Source organism: Myotis daubentonii, chromosome 1 (assembly GCF_963259705.1).
Source record: "Myotis daubentonii chromosome 1, mMyoDau2.1, whole genome shotgun sequence".
Lineage (NCBI taxonomy): Eukaryota > Metazoa > Chordata > Mammalia > Chiroptera > Vespertilionidae > Myotis > Myotis daubentonii.
This window is the reverse complement of record NC_081840.1, coordinates 22,640,050-22,653,425: the sequence shown is the minus strand read 5'-3', so window position 1 is coordinate 22,653,425 and position 13,376 is coordinate 22,640,050. Positions and strand designations below refer to the sequence as shown.

Genomic DNA, 13,376 nt, shown 5'->3' with positions numbered 1-13,376 from the left:
CAAATCAAGGAGTTTTTAGTTTAAAAAACTACTTAGGTTCCCTACTAAAACCAGCATCCTTGGAGAAATGACTAATTCCAAGAGTGGGGCAGGGAAAGTAAAAGATGAGTCTGGAATATCTTATTGTGCCAGAGAGTAAGTAAAAAATATTAATATGGGATGGTGAACACACAGTACAGATGATGTGCTGTGGAATTGGGCACCTGAACCTGTATAATTTTGTTAACCTGTGTCACTCCAATACATTCAATAAAAAGGAAAAAATATTAGTAAGGGGAAAAAAAGTAAAAATAATTAGAGGACACAGGAGGAACTAGTTGAAAGGGGCTCCAAAAGGCCAAATCTGGGAAAATCAAAATAAATAATTATTAATAAATTAAAACTCATTGAAAAGAGTAAGTCCATGAGCACATACTACCAATAACACTTCTGAGAGTGGGCGTCCATTTTACAGGATCACCAAAAGACCTAGTAATTAATGGGTTGGGACCTTTTTTAGTTACTTCCCTTTGTCTGGGGAATTTTCCTGGAACCTGTGTTATCGGCCATGTATACTGCTCGTATTCTCTCTCCCCACCCCCACATTCTGTTTGCTCTGGGGAAATTTAGTAATGGCCTGGCCATCTTCTGTTTCTTTTCTATGAAGATAAATTAAAGGCATGCTTCATAGACTAACAATAAACACATTAAATCAGACAGAAAAAACAACAATCAACAGACAAGCACGCATAACACACAGACAAGACTTAATAAATCAGAGTTCTTCTCATGGATCTTTCAGATGTTTTACATTGCCTGGGACTTACGGCCAGATGTGGCCCAGATCTTAGCCTGTTGTTCATATATTTTACCATATTCTACTCTCCATAGCACTGACTGGCATCTAAAGTTGTTTTAGCTAAAATCTGCCTGTCCCAAGGCATCATATGGTAATTTTCAGACAAAGCATTAAAGAGTCCTTTTGTAAAATGACTGCCTTTTTTTCTCTAGTGGATGAGCCTTCCTTCACTAGAGGCAGAGGATCCGAGGCCTTAGGTTTTACAGACTTTTGATCCCCAATACGAAGTGGGCATAATGCAGTTTGAATAAGAGCCCACATAGTTAAAGATGACAAGGGCACTCCTTTTCCTTGAACTTGATTTAAGAGAGTACCTTTTGACACCTAATTCCTTTATCCTTGAGCATGCAAGCTAAAAATTTACAATGATGTTTTTGCCTTTTACTCGAATTCTTCCCCATTATAACCTGGCTGAATCAAAATGTTCCTTGTCCACTTGTGGTTGCAACTCTGAAGCTGGCACGGGCTTTGTGCGCAGTGAACTTCCCACTTTTCTGGTGAATTTCCACTTTTCCTTTTTCACTTTGTTTTTCACTCAGGTGAATCTTCTCCTGCAGGTCCTGCTCATGGCACCAGAATGCTGCAACCTGCATGGCTAGTGTTCAGGATCCGAAAGAGGGGCTGACGCACAAATGAAAGTACTATACAAGAAATATGAATTTAGAAGGCATGAAGGGCCAGGTGGAGACCCCTTTCTTGGGGAGCCACACTGAAACCTGGCCTTATCCACTTTTTATTCAATTTTAGATACACATCTTGCCCTCAGTAGAGCATGGCAAACAGGTAGTAGACAGACTGTCTCTAAGTTCAATATACATCAGTAAATATCAGTAAACTTCAATAAGCCTCATTTACTTTGAGGCTATTCATTCAGGAAATTGCTTCGAGCCACCACTATCTCAACACAGAACAATCGGTGCTTAGCGTCAGCCTGCTAAAGCCCAAGGTCCATTGGCCTTCTGTGTTCCTTGGTGCACTCTTATGACGGTATTGGGAAAGTGGTGGCTTCCCGCAGTCACAAGATAGTCTCAAGGATGTAAAGTACAACATAGGGAATATAGTCAATGATATTGTAATAATATTGTACAGTGCCAGGTGCCCCCCCCCCACCAAGGGGACCATTTTGTAAGTATATGATTGTCTAATCACTAGGGCATACATCTGAAATGAATACAAAATAATATTGAATGTCAAATGTAATTGAGAAATGAAATTTTTAAAAAGTTACCCAGATAAGAGAAATGCATATCAAAACAATGAGATACCCATAGCTACTATCAGAAAAACAGAAAATAACAAATGTTGGAAAGAAAGCAGAAAAATTAGAACCCTTATGCACTGTTGGTGGAAATGTAAATTGGAACAATTACTATGGAAAACAGCATGGAGGTTCCTCAAAAAATTAAAAATAGAATTGCCAGATGACCCAGCAACAAGAATTTAAAGCAGGATCTTGGAGAGATACTTGCATGCCCATGTTTGTTCAAACATTATTCACATAGCCAAGAGGTAGAAGCAACACAAATGTCCATTGATGGGATAAAAAAGGAAAAAAATGGTACATACAGACATTTAATGGAATATTATTACACAGCCTTAAAAAAGAAGGAAATCCAAACAACCTAAGTGCCCATCAGCAGATGAGTGGATTAAAAAACTGATACATCTACACAGCGGAATACTCTGCTGCTGTAAAAAAGAAGAAACTCTTACCATTTGCAACAGCATGGATAGACCTGGAGAGCATTACGCTAAGTGAAATGAGCCAGTCAGAGAAAGATAAATATCACATGATCTCACTCATTTGTGGAATATAATAAACAACATAAACTGATGATCTAAAATAGACCCAGGACAGAAGCATCGAACAGACCATCCAACTTCAGAGGGAAGGGGAAGGGGGTGGGGGGCGGGGGAAGGGGAGTAGAGGAGGAGAGACCAAACAAAGGACTTGCATGCATGCATATGAACATAACACATGGACACAGATAGTAGGAGGGCAAGGGCATGTGCTGGGGGTGGGGTGGGAACAACCAGGGAGAGGTCAATGGGGGAAAAGGGAGACATATGTAATACTTTAAACAATAAAGAATCAAAATTTTAAAAAAAGAAATCCTGTCACATGCTACTTACAACATGGATGAACCTCAAGGACATTATATTCAGTGAAATAAGCCAGTCATGAAAGGATAAATATTGTGTGATTTTATTTATATCAAATATCTAAAGTAGTCAAAATCCAGAAATAGAAAGTAGAAAGGTGGTTGCCCAGGGCTTTGGGTAAAGGAGGAAAAGGAATTAGTATTTTATGAGTATAGAGTTTCAGTTTTTCAAGATGGTAAGTTACAGAGATTCGTTGTACAACAATGTGAATATACTTTACTGAAGTGTACATTTAAAAATGGTTTATATTTCTTTTCTGAAATCAATAAAACATATTTAAAAAATAAAAATGGTTAGCATGGTCAATTTAATGTTCTTCTAAAAATTTTTTATTGATACTTAGAGAGAGAGGTAAGGAAAGATATAGAAACATCAGTGATGAGAGAGAATCATTGATCGGCTGCCTCCTGCACGCCCCCTACTGGGAATCGAGCCCCCAAACCGGGCATGTGCCTTGATTGGGAATCAAACCATGACCTCGTGGTTCATAGGTTACCAATCAACCACTGAGCCACACAGGTGGGGGCAATGTTGTCTCTTTTATTTTTTTTTAACATGTATTCATTAACTTGAGAGAGAGAGAAAGATAGAGAGACAGAGAGACATCAATTTTTTGTTCCACTTATTTATGCATTCATTGATTGATTCTTCTATGTGCCCTGACTGGGTACCAAATCCACAACCTTGGCATATTGGGACAATGCTCTAACCAGCTGAGCTACCCAGCCAGGGCTTAATGTTGTATTCTTTTACCACAATTTTAAAAAGAGTTACTCAGGTAATTCTTACGATAGCCAGGTTTGGGAAACTAGCAATAGCAGATTAAAGGTATGAAGTATGTTCCCTCTCCTCTTCCCTCCTTACTCAACCTCTCCAAACCTACTGGTTTTAATAAGTGAAAACAAGGCTACTTAATAAAGGAAGAACACAGCAATTTCATCACCTTCCTAACTCTGTATTTTCATCTTCTACAGATTGAAAAACTAAAACAGCAATTGAATGAAGCAAAGGAAAAAGCCCAAGAGGAGAAGGAAAAATTGGTAAGTATCAATGTACATTAATACACTTACTGGTTGGTCAGCTTTCTGACAAGCTCATTTTTTTTTTAATATATTTTATTGATTTTTTACAGAGAGGAAGAGAGAGAGATAGAGAGTTAGAAACATCGATGAGAGAGAAACATCGATCAGCTGCCTCCTGCACATCTACTGGGGATGTGCCCGCAACCCAGGTACATGCCCTTGACCAGAATCGAACCTGGTACCTTTCAGTCCGCAGGCCGACGCTCTATCCACTGAGCCAAACCGGTTTCGGCGACAAGCTCATTTTTAAGACGCAATGAGATTAAATGAATCAATCACCTGAGCAGCTCAGTGACCTTACAGCTCACATGTCTGTTGTACAGAAGCTCAAAAAATAACATAAAAATATGTTATTATAAAAAACCATCTGGTATTAGTGGTGCTTACTGATCCCGAGTTTTACATTCTTCCTACGGCTTTTCAGTGGGCCAAAAGTTAGGAAATATGTATACACAGTATTTTTAAAAGATTAAAATATAAATAAAGAAATTTTTTAAAAGATTAAAATATATCACAAAATATATTATAAGTCCACACTAATGTTTTCAATTCAGATGCAGGAATAAAGGGTTTTTACTTAACTATATCTCCTTATAAAGTTAAGTGTGTCCTTTCTTCCTTGCCCAAAATCCTGGTTCTTAATGATACCAATATAATTTTGTAGTTGCTTTAAACCTTAATACATCAACAGTCACAGAATACTGATACCAATGCTACCACCAACATAGATTAGTGGGAACAGTTTTAAGATTTTTTTTTTAAAATATATTTTATTGATTTTTTACAGAGAGGAAGGGAGAGAGATAGAGAGTTAGAAACATCCATGAGAGAGAAACATCGATCAGCTGCCTCCTGCACATCTCCTACTGGGGATGTGCCCGCAACCCAGGTACATGCCCTTGACCGGAATCGAACCTGGGACCCTTCAGTCCGCAGGCTGACGCTCTATCCACTGAGCCAAACCGGTTTTGGCGAGTTTTAAGATTTTGTGAGGCCCTTTTCTCCTTGATATATGCCAATATGAATCTTCGATTAAATTATAAGGTTTAAAAACCATTTGAAATAATTCCTTTCTGTGAGGTTATGCCATCAACTCACCAACACAGTTTGCTTTTGATATTTAGGAGTTGTTTTTGAAAAATTTAATCGTGCATATAAAAGTATGTAATTATATAAATATTTATAATTATGTGGTTTCAAAGTCAAATCTATCAAACATGGTATATTCTGAGAAATCTAACTTCTGTCCATGTGTTCAAAATATACCAGATAGGTGAGAAATGGTGTTTCAGTGTATTTCAATTTGCATTTCTCTTTTTGTGAGCTAGGTTGAGCATATTTTCATATATTTGAGGGTCATTGCATTACTTTTGATATATCAGGTGTGGTGGTTTTTTTGTGTATGTGCATGTGTGTTTTGTTATTGTTGTTTTTGCTGTATTGGCCCTTTTTCTTCTTCCTCCTCCTTTTTCTCTCTTTTCTCTCTCCTTTCCTTCCCTTTTTTCCTCTTCTTCCTTCTTTCTTCTCCTCTCTTCTTCCTTCCTTCCTTCCTTCCTCTTTCTCCCACCTTCTCCTTGCTTTCTTTACTAGAGATATTAGCCCTCCCATTGTCTCTTAATTTACTAATTTTAATTTAGGGTCAGGAACGTTATTTATTTTTCTTACAGATTAATTTTTTTTTAGTCTTATGCCTCTTGTTAATAAATATCTGCATTTTCTATACAAGATCAGTTTACTTAGAATTTTTCTTATTCAAGGCACTTGATATTTTTTAACAGAAAGTAAAACTTTATGCAAAAATAAAAAGGGAACATTTCTTTAAAGAGGATAGACAAATGGCTTAAGGCTTCAAATGGAACATGATTCTGCGGGATATCTGTTCTTTTTCCTAACTCATTTACCTGTTTTTCTTTGTTTTTATGTACAGGAACAAAAGTATACTGTGCAAATAAATGAGCTGGAGGGACGTTTCTATCAGAAATCCAAAGAAATTGGCATGATTCAGACAGAGCTAAAAACAATAAAACAATTCCAAAAACGAAAAATCCAAGTGGAGAAAGAATTAGATGATGTAAGTTTCTTCCTTTCTTTTAAAAAGGTTAGAATTAACTACTATGTCTGCAAAAGCCTTCACTGACATTTACTCATGTAAGATGGTAAAAGGATTTTTTTTTTTTACAATAAAAGTGTAAGACATCTTACACTTTCATTGTTAAAAAAAAAAGTCACATATGTAATACCCTTTGTAATACTTTAAGCAATAAAAAAAAAAAGTGTAAGACATCAGTTTAGGGCTGGATACAAAAGGTCTCGATGGTTAGACTTTTCTTTTTCTAAGCATTGATTCCTTTGTAAATTAACCAAATCTTAGCCAGCACATAACTCCCACATTTATCAGCAGTCAAAATTTTAGAGTAACTTCAATAAGAAACAAACTACAGTTCTTTGAAAACAGTAGGGGCAAAGTAGCAAAGTCCTAAAGGAAAATATGTTTAGACGGATGAATGATAATTTTAGAAAATTTTAAAAGGATCTCTGGGTAGGTGTGGGTGAGATGAAGAAAACAGTACTTTTAGAAAATTCCTCTGACCTTGCTATGCTCTTTCTCTTACTTTCCATCCTCTCATCTCAGAATATAGTTTTATTGCATTGATCATAATGCAACAAATGTCATAGATGAGTGCCAGGCATAAGTAGCTGAAGTCAGCTTTGTGACTCTGGGCAAGCTACTTAACCTCTCTATACCTTGGTTTTCTCATCTGTAAAATGAGGAGAATAAGAGTCTTATAGTGTTATTTTAAGGACTGAGTTCATATATGGAAAGTGTTTAAAATAGTGTATTTGACATAGAATTATATTAACAGTGGTGTGTAGCTCTCTGAAAAAATAAGATTATTAGTGAAAAAAAAGTAATAATTTTCTGTGTCCCCATAGCATTTTGTATCTTTTTATACCACTTAGCCTATTCTATCTTGATACTATAGTTATCAATTGTTTTATCTCCCCTAGTGGATTGTAAATTCTTCGAAGTACAAACAGTGTTGTCCTTTGTATTCATCAAAAATACAAGATAAACAGTAATTTAGCTCAATAAATATTTGTTAAATGCCGAGTGGGTCTTTTCATTAAAAATGTAATTGGAGGGAACCCTGCTGGTGTGGCTCAGTGGTTGAGCATCGACCTATAAACCAGAAGGTCATGGTTCGATTCCCGGTCAGGGCATATGCCCAGGTTTCCGGCTCTATTCCCAGTGTGGGGCATGCAGGAGGCAGCCAGTCAATGATTCTCTCATCATTAATGTTTCTGTCTCTCTCCCCCTCTCCCTTCCTCTCTCTCAAAAAAAAAGTAATTGAAGGGATATCAACTTTTCTTTTAATTAGATGGGAGGACCCTTTTCACAATGTATACATATATCAAATAATCACTATGTACACTTGAAATACTTTACAGTTTTGTCATTTATGCCTCAATAAAACTGAAAAAGAAAAGTTTAGAAGGAATATTAAGTTCTGTTTTATATGAAAATGCTGCATATTGAATCAAATTAAGTTCCTTAACTTTTCAGGAACTCTCAAAATAGACATCCTATGTGGAGGTATACATTCTGAATCAAAGTGAATGAGGAACTAGTTCATAATCTAGTGGGATGCAGTGGGATTTTTTTAAAGAACAATGTTGCCACCTAGGGGACAAATAGATTTCATATCTCTTCAAAGAGGACTGTTAGGCCAGGAAGACTTAAAATTCTAAGGCTTATGGGGAAAAATAAGGTGGTTCTGTGGAATATGGAAGAATTAAGGCAGGTGTGGAGGCCCGTGAACTTAAAATTAAGGGGAGAGGTAATACATAAACGAAGAAAATTAATTATGCTGGGTAATAAAAATCACGGTATACATTTAAAAGAGGCTAATTACATTTAGATTATAAAAAGGTAGTCAAAACATATATTTTAAAGAAAACAAAATTCTATCCACCTGATTAGCAGAAGAAGCATACATTGGTAGGTTGCAGGGTTTTTTTTCTCATAAATCGTTTTGTCTTTGTTTTTGAAAAAATGATGATACACATTTCAGCAAATTTAGCTGATAAAAAAAGTTGTCCTCTCCCCACCACACACACAAACACCTAGAGATAGCCATTGAATCCTATATAATAAAAGGGTAATATGCAAATTGACCCTAACAGCAGAGCGACTGGGAATGACTGGTCACTATGACACACACTGACCACGAGGGGGCAGATGCTCAATGCAGGAGCTGCCCCCTGGTGGTCAGTGTGCTCCCACAGGGGGAGCTCTGCTCAGCCACAAGCCAGGCTGATGGCTGCCAGTATAGTGGTGGTGGTGGGAGCCTCTCCTGCCTCCTCAGCAGCACTAAGGATGTCCGACTGCAGCTAGGCCTGCTCCTCGCTGGCAAGTGGACATCCCCTAGGGGGATGTCTGACTGCCAGCTTAGGCCCAATCCCCCCCGGGGAGCGGGCCTAAGCCAGCAGGTGGCCATCCCCCAAGGGGTCCCAGACTGCCACCAGGCCTCTAGTATTTTCATAAAAATGCAATGTAGAAATATATATATGTATATATATATATATATATACACATACATATATATATACACACACACACACACTAATAAAAGACAAAGATGCTAATTGACCATACCTTCGCTATGCCCAAGCCACGCCCACCAGCCAATCAGAGTGACCATATGCAAATTAACCCAACCAAGATGGCGGCCAGCAGCCACGGAGCTGGAGCAAGCAGGAGGCTTGGTTGCCTGGGCGATGGAGGAAGCCAAGCTTCCCGCCTGCCCTGAGCCGGTTGTGGCCTCCGCTCATGGCAAGAAAGTTTCAATTATAGAAGACAAATAAATCCCAGATACCTGCTTCCAGCCAGCCTCCACTGGGAGCTTGGGTAGCTGGGGGCCGTGGCAAGCCTGCAGTACAGCGGTGGTGGTGGGACCCTCTCCTGCCTCCTCAGCAGCGCTAAGGATGTCTGACTGCCAGCTTAGGCCCAATGCCCCAGGGAGCGGGCCTAAGCCAGCAGGTGGTCATCCCCCAAGGGATCCCAGACTGCGAGAGGGCACAGGCCGGGCTGAGGGACCCCCCCGAGTGCACACATTTTTGTGCACTGGGCCTCCAGTATATATATATATATATATATATATATATATATATATATATATATATATATATATGGAGAGAGAGAGAGAGAGAGAGAGAGAGAGAGAGAGAGAGAGTTTATTACCACCAAGCCAGCAATGCAATCTTGTGACTAGATAAATGAAATTCTATTGAGTAAATGTATCATGATTTATTAATTGGTCCCTTGTTGTTGGACATTTTTACTTTTTTCTAATTTTAAAAAATATATATTTTTATTGATTTCAGAGAGGAAGGGAGAGGGAGAGAGAGAAACATCAATGGTGAGAGAGAATCATTGATCAGCTGCCTCCTGCATGCCTCCTACTGGGGATTGGGCCACAGTCTGGTTATATGCCCTGACCTGAGTGGAACCCTTATCTCCTGGTTCATAGGTCATTGCTCAACCACTGAACCACACTGGCCAGGTGAGATCATACCTTTAAATTAGCTCTACTTTCTTTACCTAGAAGAATTTTATGTCATTTTTGTCCAGCTGGCATGACTTAGTGGTTGAGCATTGACCTATGAACCAGGAGGTCACGGTCAGGGCACATGCCTGGATTGTGGTTCAATCCCCAGAGTGGGGCATGCAGGAGGAAGCCAATCAATGATTCTCTCTCACTGATGTTTCTATCTCTCTCTCCCTTCCTCTCTGAAATCAACAAAAATATATTTTAAAAAATTTTAATGTAGTTTTTATTATATACTAGAGGCCTGATGCACAAAGATTCATGCAAGAATGGGCCTTCCTTCCCCTGGCTGCTGGCACCGCCTTCACTTCAGCCTGGAGCCACCTTTCCACCTTCCCATGCTGCCCAGAGGCCCAGAATGGCTCAGATGGAGCTGAATGCCTGTGTTGTTGCCATGGTGACGATGCAAGTATCTCGCCCCAGCCACTCAGTGGCTGCATATGCAAATTAACCTGCCATCTTAGTTGGGTTAATTTGCATACTCCTGATTGGCTGGTGGGCGTTGCGAAGGTATGGTCAATTTGCATATTTCTCCTTTATTAGTTTAGATAGTTTTAGAGGACAGAATGATTCATCTGTGGGAATCATAAGGAGATGTTTTTTAAGATTAATACTAAGAAGAATTTTCTAAAAATAAGAACTATTAAAGGTCAGTTTAGTGAATTAATGGGATTTGAACTAATGATATTCTGTTTCTAAATGTTCTTCTCATAGGAGGGATTTCCATATTAATTGAGAGATTATATAGTCTGACTCCTCAGGTCTCTTCCAGTTCTAAAATATGATTCTGTGTGTCCACATGGTTAAAATGAAAGACATTTAGAAAATATGATTATGAGGATAACTTGTCTGAATGTTTTGAGAACTGTTATTCATGGAAGGTTTTTTAGGAACTCGATACTGATCATGTAAATCTAGAGAAGATTGGGGGAAATATAGAACTCACAGGCAAAGACTTGTAGTTTTTCAGTGTGTTCAGGATTAAGAGGTAAAGTATAACAGAAAATGTTTCTTTACTGAGAATTTCCTAGGAATATGCCCCAATCAACCCCAATTTCATTTCCTATTGACCAGGTTTTCTGTTGTTGTTGTCTTTTTGTTTTGCTATTTTAATTTAGCTGAAGGAGAATCTAAGGAACACGGAGCGGAAACATCAAGAGACGCTTAGAAAATTGGAAAGCAGGTTTTTTAAAGAAAAGGTATGACATATTAAGGTTAACTTAAAATTCTTTTGTTTACCAGAACAACATAAATGTATTTACATGCACTCTGAGATATCAACCTTCCATTTGGTACCTTGTTAGTTTTGTTTTGTTTTTTTTTAATCAAATCACAGTAGACTAAAAAATAGGGAAAATAAAACCTATTTTAGATATGTCAATGTGTAGTCTTTTTTCCCTTCCCAGTTAGAGATTCTTGAAACCCCCAAGTGAGATTGTCATCTTACCAATGCTTTCAGACATATCTCCCTCAGTTTGGTGTTTTCCTGGTGGAACTAAAGATGCATGTACCTCATTATATAGGGGAGGTGGGATTGGAGAGGTCACTTTGGTACACATGATGTACATTTTAATTATTATTATTGTTTGGGTCCAATCATAGTATGTAATCTCCATGAGAGCAGGGACCCTATCTGTTTTGTTCACCACAGAATCTCCAGTGTTTAAAAAACCTGGTATACTATTATTGCTCCATAGGAATTTGTTGAATGAATGAATAATGACTCTCATCCCTCTCATAGATACTGACTCTCCTCATTTATTTAGCAGAAATTTCTCTCAGCTCTGCTTTGCCATACTAATGTGGAATTTTTTTCCTATTTATTTGTCATGTTGTTTCTTTAATGAGATTGGGAGGTATCCTAAGGTTCCTGTGTTCACATTATTCTTCTGACTCCTCTATCAATAGGTGGAGTTCACATCAGGTCATGTGGACAGGAGTATTTTGACATTATAAAATACTTAACTTTTTGATGTGTAAATTTGTTGTTAGAAATATAACTCTGTATTAAAACAGACTATTTTCTTCTTTAGCACCGACTAGAACAGGAAGCTGAAAAGAAGGTAATAATGCTGGCAGAGAGAGCCCATCATGAAGCTGTTGTGTAAGAGCCTGCTGCCATTCTCCCCTTTTTAATAGCCTCTCTTACTTCTTTCAAGTTTGTTTTGTTCTTATCATGTTGTTTTCCTACTTCTCTCCTGGTTTGCTTTCTTTGAATTTTCTGGCTTATTTCCCCTCACTGTTTCCATAAAGAAAACTTTGTGTTTCCACCCTCTTCCTCTCCACCCTTTTTGTAGCAGCCTCATGTGCAGGTAAGAACCTGGGCTTTGAAATTAGACTGGTTCTCAACACATATACCAATGGACTGTGGTAGATTCCTTAATTTTTTGAAATTAAATTCCTTTATCTACAAAATGGGGTTAATACCTTAACCCAAATTTTTGGCCCAGTGGATAGAGTGTCGGCCTGTGACTGAAGGGTCCCAGGTTTGATCTGGTCAAGGGTACATGCCTGCATTTCAGGCTCGGTTCCCAGTAGGGGGCGTGCAGGAGGCAGCCAATCGATGATTCTCTCTCATCATTGATGTTTCTATCTCTCCCTCTCCCTTTCTCTCTGAAATCAGTAAAAATATGTTTTTTAAAAATGCGGTTAATAATAGCAACCTGTCAGAGTTGTCCTTATCATTAATTTGAGGGGATAAAGCAATAATTGTCCTAGTTTGGTAATATCTGAAACTTAGACCTCTGTTTTGAAATCTTGTGTCTCTCTATTTCAGGCAATTGAACAGTGCTGGAAGAGCTGTTTTTAAAGAGAATGTTTCTCTCCAGAAAGCTCTTGACTACCACCTGAAGGAAGCTGATGCTCTACAAAAAGAATCTGCGAAGCTGCTAGAGTCTAAAACTTCCCTTTTATATCAAAAGGTTCCAATTCTCTTTTAGACTTTGCTTCCTATCTTTTTAAAAAATATGTTCTTACTGATTTCAAAGAGAGGAAGGTAGAGGGAGGGAGAAATATAAATATCAAAGATGAGAATCATTTTTTTAAATTAAATCTTTATTGTTCAGATTATTACATTTGTTCCTCTTTCCCCCCCCCCCATATCTCCCCTCCTCCCAGTTCCAGCCCCACCCTCCGCCCTCACTCCCCACCCACTGTCCTCATCCATAGGTGCACGATTTTTGTCCAGTCTCTTCCCGCATCTCCCACACCCCTTTCCCCCCCAAGAATAGTCAGTCCATTCCCTTTCTATGTCCCTGATTCTATTATAATCACCAGTTCATTCTGTTCATCAGATTATTTATTCACTTGATTCTTAGATTCACTTGTTGATAGATGCATATTTGTTGTTCATAATTTGTATCTTTACCTTTTTCTTCCTCTTCCTCTTCTTAAAGGATACCTTTCAGCATTTCATATAATACTGGTTTGGTGGTGATGAACTCCTTTAGCTTTTTCTTATCTGTGAAGCTCTTTATCTGACCTTCAATTCTGAATGATAGCTTTGCTGGGTAAAGTAATCTAGGTTGTAGGTTCTTGCTATTCATCACTTTGAATATTTCTTGCCACTCTCTTCTGGTCTGCATAGTTTCTGTTGAGAAATCAGCTGACAGTCGTATGGGTATTCCCTTGTAGGTAACTGAATTTCTTTCTCTTGCTGTTTTTAAGATTCTCTCTTTATCTTTT

The 13,376-nt window shown here is 38.2% G+C and overlaps 1 protein-coding gene across 5 annotated transcripts in view; it reads left to right on the top strand.

Annotated features, from left to right (window-relative positions):
- BBOF1 (basal body orientation factor 1) overlaps positions 1-13,376 on the top strand; it is a 47,356-nt gene that overhangs the window by 10,386 nt on the left and 23,594 nt on the right. For 4 of the 5 annotated variants that reach the window (XM_059690744.1, XM_059690725.1, XM_059690735.1 and 1 more), the window contains exons 3-7: positions 3,976-4,041; positions 6,011-6,154; positions 10,811-10,891; positions 11,726-11,796; positions 12,469-12,613. In XM_059690744.1, the coding sequence (XP_059546727.1) occupies positions 3,976-4,041; positions 6,011-6,154; positions 10,811-10,891; positions 11,726-11,796; positions 12,469-12,613 (507 nt within the window). The remainder of the gene's footprint in view (positions 1-3,975; positions 4,042-6,010; positions 6,155-10,810; positions 10,892-11,725; positions 11,797-12,468; positions 12,614-13,376) is intronic. The other variant, XM_059690754.1, reaches the window with a different exon arrangement.